We start from the raw sequence: 14,805 nt of genomic DNA, 5'->3' as shown, positions 1-14,805 counted from the left end.
ATGAAATAAATTTTGATTTGGTAATTTCTATTTGGTTGCTGAGAAAATGTAAGAAATCATGAGCCTCTGATTCAAAATGATTTGTGGGAAATATCATACACAGAACCTTCCAAACCCGAATTCATATGATCTATATGCTCATGATCCCCCTCATCATTATCTTGCAAAGAAGTTGAATCAATTACCACGTTAGGAACCCTAACTATATAGTTTGAGTTTTGGTGGATTTAATAGGATGTTTCTTATGAATCATGCAAAACATGGTATAAGATTTAGTGCTGATGGTCAATATAAGAATAATAGAAGAATCTTAAAACATAGCATCAGTGCTCGGTACACTGCTGCTGAGCACCTTTTGCTTGGAGGTGGATCCTTCATTTTATATTCATGCATAGTCCAATTAGTTTATCACCCTATGGAGGTCTTCCCATATAAAAAACCAATGCCTTCCTATATCCAAAAAACTATTTAAATAAGAAATGAGCATATCCGAAAATACACATCATTCTTACACCCACGTTAGGAAAAGGAGAATCGGGAGGGAAAAGAGAAGAGAAATGAAAGGGGAGCAGGAAATTGGGAATCGAAACAGGAGAGAGAAAATAAGGAGAGGAGAGTCACAGAGGAGAGAGAAGACGAAAATGAATAAAATTGATTCAATAAAGTGTGATCTATCATTGGAAGACAAGTACATCTCATCCATGTTGAAATCCTATTGGCCGGTGTGAAAATGAGTATTGCACCCAACTGTTTCGAATTTTTCTCTTGAATTTTGTGTTTTTTTTTTTTTTTTTCCCCCCCAATCCTTCGACCCTTCCTCTTATCAGTTATCAACATTCAGAAACAACTTGCGATTAATCTTCACAATAAACAAATCAAAACGCCAACTAAAAGAGGACAAATACCCAAACCAAGTTGCACCGTAAACGGACAACCACATCAATCTGCAAGCATGGAGATTGTATTGTAATGGGACTTGGCGTGAAAGCATTTTCATTGAGGTTTCTAGGTAAAAGAATAACCCCATAACAAGAAATAACGACTTATTGATCGCTGAGTAAACACAAAAAGCAAAGCTATCAACCGCAAGCCATGACCCGTGACCATGACGTTGGCAACACAAAAAGGTCGTGCAAGTGCTGAAAATACTTCACACGAACCAGAGAGACCGCAAAGAAATGTTCAAGAAACCAAATTCATATAGTATTGTGGGCCTCAACCAATGGCCAATTTCCTAATCTTTGACTGTACAATATCAAAAGAAGTAAAGCACGGCCTAATAAATGCAAAATCCAATACGCAAACATCGAGCTCCAAATCCAGTTAAGCACGCTCGCCACGGATCCTCCTAGCAAGCTGGATATCCTTAGGCATAATGGTCACCCTCTTAGCATGGATGGCGCACAAGTTGGTGTCCTCGAAGAGACCCACGAGGTAAGCCTCTGCAGCCTCCTGAAGCGCCAGAACCGCATGACTCTGGAACCTCAAGTCCGTCTGTAGAATACAAATTCACAAAAACCGATTTCTCAATTTCCTTGAAGAGATCAGAAGAAAATAGAAGTGACATCCCAGAAGTTTCTTGGGAGCCAATCATGATTACGAACCTTGAAGTCTTGAGCAATTTCACGAACTAGGCGTTGGAAGGGCAATTTGCGGATTAAAAGCTCAGTACTCTTCTGGTACTTACGAATTTCACTGTTTCAAATATATGATAATGATATATCAGGGTTCGTAAATATAATGAATGACATCAAAATAGAAATAGAAATAGATATAAAAATAAAATAAAATAAAAGTAGGTGTTCACAAAAGTAATTACCGAAGAGCAACAGTTCCGGGGCGATAACGGTGAGGTTTCTTGACTCCACCGGTAGTGGGTGCCGATTTCCTTGCAGCCTTGACATAATCAACCGAAGAGAAGTTTAGAAACGGACTCCCAAGATAATCGAAAAAGATAGTTTTCCGGAAACAAAATTTCGTTCAGTTTCAAATATTGTCGCTTGAAAGTTCGGAGAAACAAACCTTTGTGGCGAGCTGCTTCCTCGGAGCCTTTCCACCGGTGGATTTGCGAGCAGTCTGCTTCGTACGAGCCATAACTCTTCAGATGGTAGGCACGGAACAAAGAGATTTTGCGTATTTTAAAACGAAAGGCTCTAATTAAAGCCGATAAATTAAGAAATCAACTTCGAACACAAAAACCAGAAAGAAATATCTAGATCACGAAAGGAGGTGGAGGACGACAACAAGAACTAGGGTTCTTACTTCGAACATATCGGAAGCACAAAAACAATAAGAGTAATAGACGGGCACTGGGTTTTGTGATGGATGCGAACAAGCACGAGTTTTATATGAGCGGGTTTAGAGGGGGAACGTGAACTCAACGGGCAAAAGGCATCGATCCGTGTGATACATTCTGATTGGTCTCAAGTGTGTAAGCTTGTCTGCAATTGGTTCCCCTTTATGAGATGAGGATTTCCAGCGTGTGTTTCTAATAAAATAATTATTTTCCCTTAAAAAATAAAATAAAATAAAATAATTATTTTATAAAAATATTCTATCTTCGAACATAAATTTATACGTATAAAGTATATGTCTGCCATTACTAAAAAATCAACTCAATGGTTAGATTTATCTCAAGCTTAAATTAATAATTTAATGGTCATTTAAAGTAATAAACGTAATTGAGATGGATCTAATTTTTTTAAGTTAAGATGAATTTTACTTTTTAGATTGAAATATATAAAGTAGGTAAAACTAAATTTAATTTTGATTTAAAAAATTGAAAAAGTAATGAATCTCATTATTAATTGGTTTGAGGTAAGTTAAGATGAGTTAAGTTTAGTTAGACAATCAAACACAACCTAAAATATTGAACTGAGTTGCGTTTTGATAGTTAATGGTTGCGTTTGAGGTAAGTTAAGATGAGTTAATGGTTGCGTTTGGGTATTGAACTGAGTTGAGTTGAATTGAGTTGAGATGATAAAATATTATTAAAATATTATTTTTTAATATTATTATTATTTTAGAATTTGAAAAAATTGAATTGTTTATTATATTTTGTGTTGAAATTTAAAAAAATTGTAATAATGAGTTAAGATAAGTTTATCATCCAAACGTACAATGTAGTTATTTAAAGTTTTTCTTTGTGATGCCCATCCTTACTCTTTTAGGCCTAGTTCATTTTCAAAATTTCTCTCGATTCATCTTATCTCATATGATTTAATCAGTTCAACTTTTTCAAATTTTCACATAAAATAAAATAAACAATTCAATTTTTTCAAATTTTAAAATAAAAATAATATTTTATAATAATATTTTATTTAATTTTAAACTTTAAACTCAATTCATCTCATATGCGAAAACAAACGAGATCTAAATTATGAGATGAGTTGAGATAAAAATTGATAGCTGAATAAAATATTGATAGATTATATCTTGTTAATATTATTTTTATTTTAAAATTTGAAAGAATTAAATTATTTATTTTATTTTATGTAAGAATTTAAAAAAAATTGTAATAATTAAATTGTGATAAAATATATGATAGAAAGAAAGAGAGAGAAATAATTGATAAAATATATATTTGATATATGTACAATAATTTTTAAATTTAAAAAAACTTTTAAAAGTCACATTAGTTAAAAATTATTTAAAATTTTAAAATAATTAAATACTTAATAAATTTAACTTTTAACTAATCGAGATAGATCTAGTCGAGACTCCGAGCAATAGGTGTCAATAAAATTTTTTTTTTTTTTTTAGAGAAACAGATGAATGCAGAAAGCAGAAAAAACCCGTTCCCTCACCCAACCAAAAAAAAAGTGGGGAAAGAATAACCGGCAGTATCGAACCAGGTATCCACCTTTGCCAGGATCGGACGAGGGAGGTTTGAAGAAAGAAGGCTACCTCCCCGCTCACGTTGCGCCGAAGGTCTGAATCTGATACTGTGATGGAGGCTAGAGAGAGGAAGGGCTACGCCTGGGCAATCTCAGCCGGAGTTACGGCTGCTCTTGCTGCCATTTCCGCAAAGCTCTTCACCTCTCAGGTGCGTTCATTCATTATTCTGGTTGTTTATACTATATAGTACGTTTTTCATCCAGTATTACCTCATTCCTTGCAGTGCCAATTTTATGTTTGATCTCATTTGCCGAATGGTTTAGACTAGCAAACCACGTGGGTAAATAAGGGAGACAAATCAACAAACACAAATTGGGCAGTAACAGCAACAGAAGGCCAAAGACGAGGGCCAAATTCACCGTTTAGAACACACAGGGTTAGCACAAACACTTTACAGTTCTCCCAGGGCGCCTGCGTAATATAGACATGTTCATTTCATCTTCCATTACTTAGAATATGCCTCTTGAAGACCACTCACAATTGTAAAAAATGGAATCAATTTCATCCCGTGAGTGTGGGACTCACTCATCTTACGCACAAGAAGAATGGGTTTTCTGTCAAACTAATTCTTGCAAACATTCGTTAGACAATAATGTGAGACTGTCGCTTGCAAACTTTTTCACCTTTTGTTCTTTAATATTACCCAATGTTGATACTGATATCATACGAAGATTAATTTTGCCTTTTTTCTTTGTTCTATTTTTTCATTCTTGCATTGATATCTCATATCTGACCCATTTCTTATTTCCGTACAGTTTGTTAGATTTTCCATGGTCATATTATTCAATGCGACGATGTGGGGATGTTATGTCAACAGCCTTAAAGCTCTCTCTTCTCTACAAGCTACGGTAACAAACTTTGCTACCAATTTCCTCTCTTCTGGTCTAGCTGGATTTTTCTTGTTCGAGGAGGCATTGTCATTTCAGGTAAATCTATTAAATATGAAAAAAATATGAATTATGGCCGCCCTGATAAAAAAATTGGTTTTCAAAGAGTCTCTGGGTTTCTATTTTAGTTCCTGTTGATATACATCCAGTGCTAGTTTCTGAAAGCAAGAACAGTCCTGATGCCCAAAGGGGAAAAGAAAGTCCCGGTGCAAGGAAAGGTGGTACTCGAGCTTCTTATTTGTGAAAACCAGAGTTTGAGTTGTCTAGTATCACGATTCAGAGTAGCTAGATGAAAGAGAATTAATGAAGAACAGAGCTCCTATACCAGGAGAAAGGTTGGATTGCCTTAGGTATCTGTAGTTGCTACATATCTATCGATTTCCCATTCAAAAAGAGGTGACATCCAGTATTGTCAATGAACAGTTATCATATGAGCACACATTTAAGGCAATCGGTTATTTTAATATTCTCTTTCTACAATATTATTGTGCTAGAGACCTTGGTGTTCACCCCATTTGGGGTTCTCTCATGTTATGCCTGGATGGCGCTTGGCATTTTGGCTGCAGTCCAAAATCACATCACTTTGGTGATTGATGATTACCTGAAAATTGAGATGAGATGAGATGAGTTGAGATGAAAGTTAAAAGTTGAATAAAATATTGTTAGAATATTATTATTGTTTTGAGATTTGAAAAAGTTGAATTATTTATTGTATTTTGTTTGGAAATTTGGAAAAATTGTAATGATTAGATAAGATGAGTTAAAAGCCTTTTTGTATCCAAACCTCCCCTAAGATGGCCGAGTTTTCATCTTACTGCAGTTTTGGAACCAGTGCTGAAAAGTGGACTTGCCAACTCTAGCTAATGGTTGCTTTTCTCTGGTCGGAGATTAATAATATTAATTAGTGATTGTCAATTCATATTGATTATTCTTTTGAAGAACATTAAGTGCAACACTAAGAGAGATAATTTGGTTTTAGCAAGCCTAAGGCACTTAAATTGTTCATGTTCTGATGAAAAGGTATGTCTGGTAGTGGTTTGCAGGTGCCCTGCTCATCATAATTGGCGTACTTGTACTCAGCAGGTCAAGTATTGAGAGGAAGGAAAGCATAGACTAGAGGTACAAATATTGACCCTGCAATTACACTTTGCTCTTGTTGTTGACATTACGTTTCTCGTGTAACTATCAATTCTATGTTGAATTTGTAGCCAAAAACAATCATCTATGTTTGTAAAAACATGTACATGTACCCTGACAATATTGAAAAGGTTCTCATTCAGGCTAATCCCACGGTTATTCCCATCCTTTCTTTTCATCCCTAGGCACAGGTGAAGGTTCCCGTTTTCCTGTGAAGGTTTGATGATAAACTTCACAGTGAAGGTTTTTTTATTTTCCATGGCTCATTATTGGAATAGAAATGTTACATTCACAAAGAGAGATTCACAAAAAGCTATCTCGCAAATTGATATTTCATGATATGATACATCATATTTGTTTTACATTAAATAAAGTTTTATAATCTAAAGTACCACATCACGCTACATTACTTTGTGAGGTAGTTTTTATTGAATCTCTTTGTGGACTAATTGTTTTTCTTATTGGAATGGGATGTACGTATCGGGCAAGGACCAATCAGATTATTTCTAATCTTGGGTTCTTTGTTATAAATTGATCATTGTGAGACTTTTAGGTGTTGTTAATTTTTAGATTTGTACAATCAAATCTCTTTTTTTTTTTTTTTTTTCGTGTTTAGAATTAGATGCAATGAAGTAATGGTACTTTTCTTCATAAAATATCACTTGGATAGGTGATTTGTTCGAACCTAAAACGAACGATATATTGTGCTATTCTGGTTTCCCCCAAATCTTGTTTCAAGTTCTGGGTGGGACTCACGTTTCGGTTTATTCTGGTCACTTGAAACAAGAGTCTTTTGATTAAACTTGGATTGGGCTTTTTATCAATCTGGTCCCAATCTCAATATGTGAAAATAAAAGCAAAAAAGCCAGAATAGGCAAAGACTGGAACGTGGATTTGACTTTAGAGGTTCAATTTCTTTGCTGTACTATAAAAAAGAAGTTAGAAACTTGGAACGCCGCGTGGAATTCTATCCCGGAGATTCGCACTCTAGTCAATTAACAATAAAATATTTGTTTTAATTTTTTTTATATATAGTTATTCTAGTTCCACAATAAGCTATGTATAAATAAGCCACATAATTTTTTTTTTTTAGATTAACATAATTTTATTTAATTACGTGAATATCTAATTTCTTATAATTATTTTGCTTTCATGTCAAGAACACTAGCATTAGTTTAGGCAATTTTTTTTTATTAATGACACTTTTTGCATTTGGGAAATGCTTATCACATATGATGGCCACCGATCCAGTTCTTTTTTTTTTTTTTTTTTTACTTACGTAATAGTTAAGTAACTATTTTTTAATGAATTTATGATTTTTATTTTTATTTTTTTGAAAATTTTAATAAATATAAAAAAATATTTGGAAAAAAAAGGCAAAAGTTTTTTTCATTTTGGCTACCTCATTCAAAACTTAATCTCTATAACAATAAATTATTATTTATTTATTATTTTATTTACTTTTTAATAGTTATATATTGTAGATCTAACGGTTGTATTTATTTTATCTAACGGTCATTCTTTTTATTTAATTATCATTATTCTATCTAAAGGTTGTATTAATACATGGATATAAAAAAAATGTCTATCTATAGCAATGATTTTTAATACTGTAATACATGGGTGTATAAGAAATGGGATGCAAAGGAATTCATCTCGAGATATTTCATATTGTTTGCTGGAGGACATTAAGAAAAGCTTCATTTATATGCAATATGGCCATTGTCACTAAAATTATATCGCGGGGCCACTAAAGTCATACCAATCAAAATTATTCCAATCTGTACAACAATAAGATTTATAACATTTTACGAATTCTACAAAATCACACATCCACCCACCAAGTATCTCCTATATTTTTGTGTTTGGAGAGAGGAGCAAATGAAATTAAAAAGGGTGTTGCTACACCCACCGAGTAGAGCCACCAAGAGTTTCCACAGAACGGTCAATTTTTTTTTTCAAACATTTTTAAATCCTTTACGCATTTTAAAAAAATCACAAATTTATTAAAATATATTTCCTTAACCATTAAGTTAAAAAAAAAAAACCCTACAATCGGTAGCTTTTATTGGTGAGTTTCCTTGGTGGAAATATCATTTCTCAAATAAAAATAGGTTGAGAGAAAAAAACAAATAAAATAAAATTTGCCTACAACTTCAATTTCCTACACTATGGTAAAAACTCATCTGGCTAAGTCAATATCAATGCTTCAAACAAGACGTAAATAAGCAACGTGATTCAATTTAATTTCGTGGGTATGTCATATATATTTACATAATATCATGTCTACCTAGGTGTCAACTGTCAACTAATCTTCAAGACAGTTAATTAAATTTAACATTGGCTCAAAGTTTAATTATTATTGAAAAAACTAAATAACTAAAGGACAGTACTAGAGGCACCGCTAATTATTTTTTATATAAATTTTTTAACATTTTTAAATATTTAAAAAAATAAAATAAATTTGGATATCATTAAAAAATATTTTTTTAATAAAGCAAAAAATAAATCATTAAAAAATACTTATTTACTTCGTAATTAAGAAAATATTTTTTAATGATATTGTGAATTTTTTTATATATTTTTAAAATATTTATAATTGTTTAAAAAATGTATATAAAAATTTTTTAGAAAAACATAAAAATACACATATTAGAGTCTAACAAAAACTCCTAGCCTCTAGCATTATTCATAATTAAATACCACTACAACTTCATAATTTTGTCGCACGTGGCGAAGGGAATCCTTAAAAATCATCGTCTATTTTATCTCAGGCATACAAAAGGTGAAGGAAAAATCTCCTTTATTTATGCCAGAAAATGAATAAGAAAATTGTACTCTTAGGAATAAAAAAAATAAAAAATAAAAAGAGCAGTGCAAAGAAAAAATGTAGTGAGGTACAGGTAAAATCGCTCCCGCAGCGGAAAAGTGGGTTTTGCATCCCTTTCCCAACTGTGGCTTCCCCAATTTTTTTTCTCTATTTTTAACTTTCTTGATTTTTAGGTTCCCGAAGTCTCCGTTCCTCTTCCGATTCTCTTGCTCTTACTTCTTCAGGTAAAGCTTCTCGCTTTTTTTTAATTTTTGTAGCGATTTGATTTTCTTCGTCTGATTATTAATACTGTTACTACCTACTTAGTGCTAAGTTTGTGCAGCTTGTTTCTTGAATTGGTGTTTCTGCAACACTTTTCGAGCAGTAGACACTAATTTTGGTGATTTCTGTTCCCTGTGCGTGTGGCAATCGATGTTAAGCTGTGCGTAGTACTCTGTAGGTGATCTTGTGGATTAAACTAGGATTGGGTGACATTTAATGAGGGATTAAATTGATATGGACATGCTGTGATGATTCTTTCTATTGTTTCGTTGGCTGCTCTTACTGCCATCGTCTTTTTGGTTCCCAAGAAGGAATGAAGCTTTTTTACATGACAATTGCCATGATCGATTTGATTTGGTTTTTAAGAATTAAACAAAAGGGCCTAGAAGTGTAAGAGCATACTACAAAGTTGGCAATCCTTGACTCTTTCATCGGAGCCACAACATGTTATATATTGAACTGAAGCATAGTGAAAACGAGGGCTCTGCATGAGAGAATGCATTTATCCAAGAACATTATATACAAAGTGCATCCGTATCTTTTTTTCTTGATCATTACCATTATATAATATAACCAAAAATATGTTGTGCAATCATGTTTCATAACATTTCAACATCATGCCACACTGTATTTTTGTAGGCTCAGCGTTTATACTCAAGAAATTCACATACATTCTGTGACTGATTAGTTATTTAAAAGTGCTTAGTCAGATTAGTGCTAACAATTAGGATGTACTTTTGTTCAAAGACACCGTCCGAATTTGCATACCTTCTCTATGCTCTTTAGGGCTGTTGTAACTTATTTATACTTTTAGCTTAACATCTGTGCTTGCTTCTTGTTTTAGCTATGGTCCATTTCAGCATCATTTTCATTAGATGAGCTTTCGTGCATCTGATTTCTCATTTCCATCTTCGAGTATTCTTTGTATATAGGCGATCATCAATATTGTCTTGTCTATATTCATTGTTTGCTTTTTGCATCTTGTGGATCATTGTTTGATGGAAGCGTGTGGGTCTTAAGCTTTGGATTTATACATGATTTCTAATATTTCCTCCTTGAGGGGTTTCTATTATTCCTTATGTCCACCTGCTTATGGTTCTGTAATTCAAATCTCCCTCCATCTCTCTCTCTCTCTCTCTCTCTCTCTCTGTGTGTGTTCAAATCTGTTGTGCCTGTGTGTATCTGCACACAGGCAACCCATAAATAAACTATGAACGATTTTATCTCTTTGCTTCAAGATAGAGGATCTGTAGCCTGGACAAGGGTCATGCTTGATTGACCAGGACTTGGTGCTTACAAAGGAGGTTTGAAACTTTTATCGGAATTACTGCTCAGATGGATGATGGAGGGCATCGTGAAAATGGAAGACACAAAGCAGACCAGTATAAATCAGCTCAGGGTCAGGTATGAGTAAGAATTTGATACAGATTATACACAGAACTATAGGAATGAGCACATCTTTCTTTTTGAATTCCTGATGTGATAGATATGCAAATGCTGCTGTTGTTGCAGTGGTTGATGCAACATCAGCCATCAATGAAGCAGATAATGACCATTATAGCTGAAAGAGATGCAGCTCTTCAAGAACGAAATTTGACCCTTTCTGAAAAAAAGGCAGCTATTGCAGAACGAGACATGGCAATTTTGCAACGAGATGCAGCAATAGCAGAACGGAATAATGCCATACTGGAACGGGACAATGCCATTGCCACTCTTCAATATAGGGAAAACTCCTTGAGCAGTGGCAATATGTCCTCATGCCCACCAGGATGCCAAATCTCACGAGGGGTGAAGCACATCCACCATCCCCAACAGCACGTTCATCATTTACCCCAGATGGGTGAGGCTTCTAACAATACAAGGGATATGCACACAAGCGAAGGCCTTGCAGCATCACAAGTTGAGTCTGAGACTGCCAAGTCACGACGAGCTAAACGAACAAAAGAGACCAAGGGGATGACAACTGCAAGCAAGGCCTCAAAACCTCCAAGGAAGATTAAGAGCGAGAGTGATGACTTGAATAAAATCATGTTTGGAAAGTCACAAGAATGGAAAGGTGGGCCGGAAATGGGTGTCGGAGGTGATGATCTGAACAGACAGTCTGGGGCTTCAAAGTCTGATTGGAAGGGACAGGACCTGGGGTTGAATCAGGTTTCATATGACGACTCAACCATGCCTGCACCAGCATGCTCCTGCACTGGAATCCTTAGGCAGTGTTACAAATGGGGAAATGGGGGGTGGCAATCTTCATGCTGCACAACAACCCTGTCAATGTATCCTCTACCAGCTGTGCCCAACAAGCGGCATGCCCGAGTCGGTGGGCGAAAGATGAGCGGAAGTGCTTTTAACAAGCTTATCAGCCGCCTTGCAGGGGAAGGCCATGATCTGTCGAATCCCGTTGACCTGAAAGACCACTGGGCCAAGCATGGGACAAATCGCTACATAACAATCAAGTAGACTAGTAAATTTTAATGGAATGGAGGTATACGATAATAGTTAAACAGCTAATGACGAGCAGGTATCCATCTTATACTACTTTCCCTTTCAGCCGTGGAGTAAAAGAAAGAAATTCATAATTGGCACAAACGAATGAGCTTGTTAGTAGCCCTGCCAGTTTACTCTTCCTGCAGAAAATCAGCATTCTCTGTTGTCATCGATGTAACTATTTTATCCACATCAATAAAGAATGAAAGCCTCCTCCCATGTCTCGCCTAAACTACCTTAGTTTAGAAGTAGTGATTAGTCGTCCAAGTGATATGTCGGAGTTCAGTCTAGATTGTTGTGGAACTTGCACTCTTGAATGAAAAGCGTCAGTCTATAACTTTATTTTTTGATCGATATGGCTATGTTTTGGAATGTGTACAGTGAATAATAAGTTGACAATTTTCACTTAGGAATTTAGTTCTGAAGATGCTCCTGCCGGGCATGGTACGTGCGTCAGACGGGAAGGGAGGGAGGGAGGGAGGGAGGGGGAGGGAATGATATAGAAGGAGGTCTCTCGCAGCGTCTCGCTCTCTCTCTCTATGCTCACCGTGTTCAAAATTTAAGAGACGGAAAATAAATGGTTTCTGCTTTTCAAATAGAAGCCAATTTTCATCCGCTGAAGGTAGTATTCCTTTGTCTAACATATGCTGATTTCTCCAATCAAATGCCAATAATAGAACATATTTTCGAGAAATACATTTCAAATGACAATTACTACCATGGAACTCAATAAGTGGAGTCTTGACATTATTTGGCTTATGTGCGTCTCTCTTGAAGTCCCACATATCGCACGGCAGATATTCATGCCATACCAATCACCAACTGACATATAAATTGTATGTGCACATTTCCAAGAACTTAAACATTGAAACCATTTTAACCAAGTAATCCCTTCTAAATGCCCAAAGCTTCCGCATTGATCGTTCAGTCATCATTGTCATCATTCTAAAGACCCACACATTCACAACTGGCTTGAGTTATACAGCACCCCAGATTATATTTACAACAAATTCTGATAATAGGAGGGAACAAGGGCGGAATATCGACCGACCGACCCGAATAAGATTACGGCAAAATAAAACTATACTCAAAATAAATCAAACCGAAGAGATTCGACAGCGTGAGAGAAAATGGGGAATTCACGGGATAGATTTTTACCGAATCCCGTGGATTTCAGCGTGATTGTATCAGGACTCTGTGATAAAAAATAAACATGCATTCATAACTGCAAATGTTTATGAAGATCAGATTCAAGAATTTGACCAAACATGATTAAAACCACAAAATCATTCAAAATATTTTAGTTTGAATAATAGAATCACAAGGGGCAGAAGGATTATATAACATGCAAATTTATTGAAATGACTATATAGCCCTACAGTGTGTGTCAGATTACAAACTGTCAGCACAAATGCATCAGACAGGGATAACTGTAAAAATTATATCCTCATCATTCACAACACTGTAGATACGATTTATCCAACAAATTATGATCATGAATTCCAACACTTCTAAAAAAGGACGAACTCTCTTACACTCGACACGAGATATGCAAATGGATGGAAAAAGAAAAAAAGAGCCTCAGACCGTCCTAGTTCATGATTTTCGACAAGTTTACAAGTTTACCATTAACTTGCATTTCAGTCGATTTCAAGATCTTCATCACTGGCTATTTATCCACAACTATAACAAAAAGAAATATAACATCATGTGTGACCATCAACTATTTATGAGGTCGGAATTCATGAATGCAACCGTGTGCTTCATAAGTTTCCTCGCTCGTAGATGATATAGGAAAAAGAAGAGGAAAACATTAAAAACAACAGAAATTAAACGATTTAAAAAAACATAGCGAAAAAGTGAGAAAGATAGTGGAAATGAATATTAGAGAAAGAGAGGCATCAGATCTTCCTATTCAAAATTGTTGGATCATCACACCCAAAATCAAAGTTCGAGCATTCTAACAATCAAGAATCTTCGTCATTTGCCCTCTCTCCAATATAATCATATCCCAAGTGCATATATGAACACAAAACCTAAGCAATAAGGCGGAATACAAGCCTCAGACTGAGCGCGAGAAGGTGAAGAACTGAAGAGGGAGGCGAGGCACGCTTAGAAGGTAAGGAGACGGCGATTTATAGAAGTTTTATCTAGGGTTTTTCGGGATGGCTAAAGTGGCGTGCAGGCTTGGTTTATAAAGTGGCTCGACGGGAGGCCTTAAGTCAAATAGATTCGTAGTTTGAGGGGTGATGGAAACATTGTCACAGACAAATAGTGTGATAACACCTCCTGTTAGTCGGTGAAGCATTTCCTTTGGGTTCGGATATATGGACCAATAGGTTAAAACGGGGGAGAGCATTGGGTTTTTATGAATTGGGGCCAAGAAAGAGAGGGGATTGGAAACCAAACTTTAAAACGAGTGTGGAGCCTCAATGGGCCTCGGGTTCAAATTCGAACAGCCTGCCCATATCTTAAACCTGCCCCAATCGAGGTAGCCCATCGTCAAGTTTTGGTCACCTGAATATGTGGTGCATGATTTACTAATAGACAGCTGTTAGAGACACCAAAGATCTCACAAATTAATATGGCGCAGTGTCAATATGCTACATCAGTCTGTTTTTTCTTTAATTTTTCCCCTCCTATGTGTTCCTCCCCTCCTCACACCTTCACGCGTTCCCTTTCCCAAACCCTCGTGGCCCCTCCTCCTCTCCAGCCCAACCATCTTCCTCGCCCTCTCACGTGTCGTCGTTGTCCCTTACCAGCAAGACGGGGATGTTATCATCGTCACCCCTCAATGACACTCTCTCTCTCTCTCTCTCTCTCTCTCTCAAGGGAGAATAACAAGTGGGGGGTTAGGGGGAAAGTGAAGAAAAAAAAAAACTTAACTATCATGGCATACTGGCATTGTGCCACTTCAATTTCTTAAATTCCTTTAGCGTCTCTAATGGTTTTCTTACTAATATCTTATAATGAATAAATAAATAGAAATGTTTTAATCACAAATATATATATAAGTAAATTCTTAAACTTATATAGTTTAATATAGTATCTCAAATTATAAAGTTACTCTTATTATAAAATATATTTCACGTATTATATGAAATCACATCAGTTTGTGAGTTTATTTTTATAAAATATTTATGTGATTATATTAAAATGAACAATGACTATTTACAAACCATTTATTGTCAGTTTCACTTCCTTAAAAATGTTAAAAAAAAAAAAAAGAAGAAAGAGTTAAGAGCTTTTCGCCTGATTGGGATTTTAAATAATCAATTTCCATCCAACACCGAGTTATTAAAATGTTGA

General features: G+C 35.3%; 3 protein-coding genes and 3 non-coding genes across 16 annotated transcripts; 2 read left to right on the top strand and 4 right to left on the bottom strand.

Annotated features, from left to right (window-relative positions):
• Positions 1-941: 941 nt before the first annotated feature.
• On the bottom strand, positions 942-2,331 carry LOC121261628 (histone H3.3). Its single transcript, XM_041164089.1, has 4 exons — positions 2,023-2,331; positions 1,820-1,896; positions 1,605-1,695; positions 942-1,494 (listed from the first exon to the last, which is right to left on the bottom strand). The coding sequence occupies exons 1-4, from the start codon at positions 2,092-2,094 to the stop codon at positions 1,324-1,326; spliced, it is 411 nt and encodes a 136-aa protein (XP_041020023.1). The 5' UTR covers positions 2,095-2,331; the 3' UTR covers positions 942-1,323.
• Positions 2,332-3,780: 1,449 nt separating this feature from the next.
• LOC121261629 lies at positions 3,781-6,067 on the top strand. Of its 2 annotated transcripts, none has more exons than XM_041164092.1 (3): positions 3,781-4,045; positions 4,653-4,823; positions 5,828-6,067. In XM_041164092.1, the coding sequence occupies exons 1-3, from the start codon at positions 3,950-3,952 to the stop codon at positions 5,843-5,845; spliced, it is 285 nt and encodes a 94-aa protein (XP_041020026.1). In that variant the 5' UTR covers positions 3,781-3,949; the 3' UTR covers positions 5,846-6,067. The 2 variants fall into 2 exon arrangements, with proteins under 2 accessions (XP_041020026.1, XP_041020024.1); XM_041164090.1 differs by having other exon boundaries at positions 3,787-4,045; positions 5,818-6,067.
• A 2,683-nt stretch (positions 6,068-8,750) lies between these two features.
• On the top strand, positions 8,751-11,844 carry LOC121261626 (protein BASIC PENTACYSTEINE6-like). Of its 10 annotated transcripts, none has more exons than XM_041164083.1 (4): positions 8,751-8,824; positions 8,925-8,975; positions 10,251-10,416; positions 10,525-11,844. In XM_041164083.1, the coding sequence occupies exons 3-4, from the start codon at positions 10,348-10,350 to the stop codon at positions 11,467-11,469; spliced, it is 1,014 nt and encodes a 337-aa protein (XP_041020017.1). In that variant the 5' UTR covers positions 8,751-8,824; positions 8,925-8,975; positions 10,251-10,347; the 3' UTR covers positions 11,470-11,844. The 10 variants fall into 10 exon arrangements, with proteins under 10 accessions (XP_041020017.1, XP_041020015.1, XP_041020022.1 ...); XM_041164082.1 differs by having other exon boundaries at positions 8,768-8,849; XM_041164085.1 differs by having other exon boundaries at positions 8,775-8,824; positions 10,255-10,416.
• Positions 11,845-12,876: 1,032 nt separating this feature from the next.
• On the bottom strand, positions 12,877-12,958 carry LOC121261780. Its single transcript, XR_005940000.1, has one exon. It is a non-coding gene; the product is annotated as a small nucleolar RNA R38 (small nucleolar RNA).
• Positions 12,959-13,074: 116 nt separating this feature from the next.
• LOC121261728 lies at positions 13,075-13,166 on the bottom strand. Its single transcript, XR_005939956.1, has one exon. It is a non-coding gene; the product is annotated as a small nucleolar RNA snoR20a (small nucleolar RNA).
• A 228-nt stretch (positions 13,167-13,394) lies between these two features.
• Positions 13,395-13,473, bottom strand: LOC121261725. The gene has a single exon (XR_005939953.1). It is a non-coding gene; the product is annotated as a small nucleolar RNA snoR64a (small nucleolar RNA).
• Between the last annotated feature and the right edge of the window lie 1,332 nt (positions 13,474-14,805).

Source organism: Juglans microcarpa x Juglans regia, chromosome 4D (assembly GCF_004785595.1).
Source record: "Juglans microcarpa x Juglans regia isolate MS1-56 chromosome 4D, Jm3101_v1.0, whole genome shotgun sequence".
Lineage (NCBI taxonomy): Eukaryota > Viridiplantae > Streptophyta > Magnoliopsida > Fagales > Juglandaceae > Juglans > Juglans microcarpa x Juglans regia.
The sequence above is the reverse complement of the archived record's forward strand: the minus strand, read 5'-3'. Positions and strand labels throughout refer to the sequence as shown.

Excerpts from the sequence above, each read along its gene's own strand:
- LOC121261629 (XM_041164090.1), top strand. The coding sequence starts at position 3,950 with ATGGAGGCTAGAGAGAGGAAGGGCTACGCCTGGGCAATCTCAGCCGGA. Across the intron at positions 4,046-4,652 it reads CAAAGCTCTTCACCTCTCAG|TTTGTTAGATTTTCCATGGT; the intron begins GTGCGTTCATTC and ends ATTTCCGTACAG. Across the intron at positions 4,824-5,817 it reads AGGAGGCATTGTCATTTCAG|TGGTTTGCAGGTGCCCTGCT; the intron begins GTAAATCTATTA and ends TATGTCTGGTAG.
- LOC121261626 (XM_041164083.1), top strand. The coding sequence starts at position 10,348 with ATGGATGATGGAGGGCATCGTGAAAATGGAAGACACAAAGCAGACCAG. Across the intron at positions 10,417-10,524 it reads ATAAATCAGCTCAGGGTCAG|TGGTTGATGCAACATCAGCC; the intron begins GTATGAGTAAGA and ends CTGTTGTTGCAG.
- LOC121261628 (XM_041164089.1), bottom strand. The coding sequence starts at position 2,094 with ATGGCTCGTACGAAGCAGACTGCTCGCAAATCCACCGGTGGAAAGGCT. Across the intron at positions 1,696-1,819 it reads CCCGGAACTGTTGCTCTTCG|TGAAATTCGTAAGTACCAGA; the intron begins GTAATTACTTTT and ends TATTTGAAACAG. Across the intron at positions 1,495-1,604 it reads AAATTGCTCAAGACTTCAAG|ACGGACTTGAGGTTCCAGAG; the intron begins GTTCGTAATCAT and ends TGTATTCTACAG.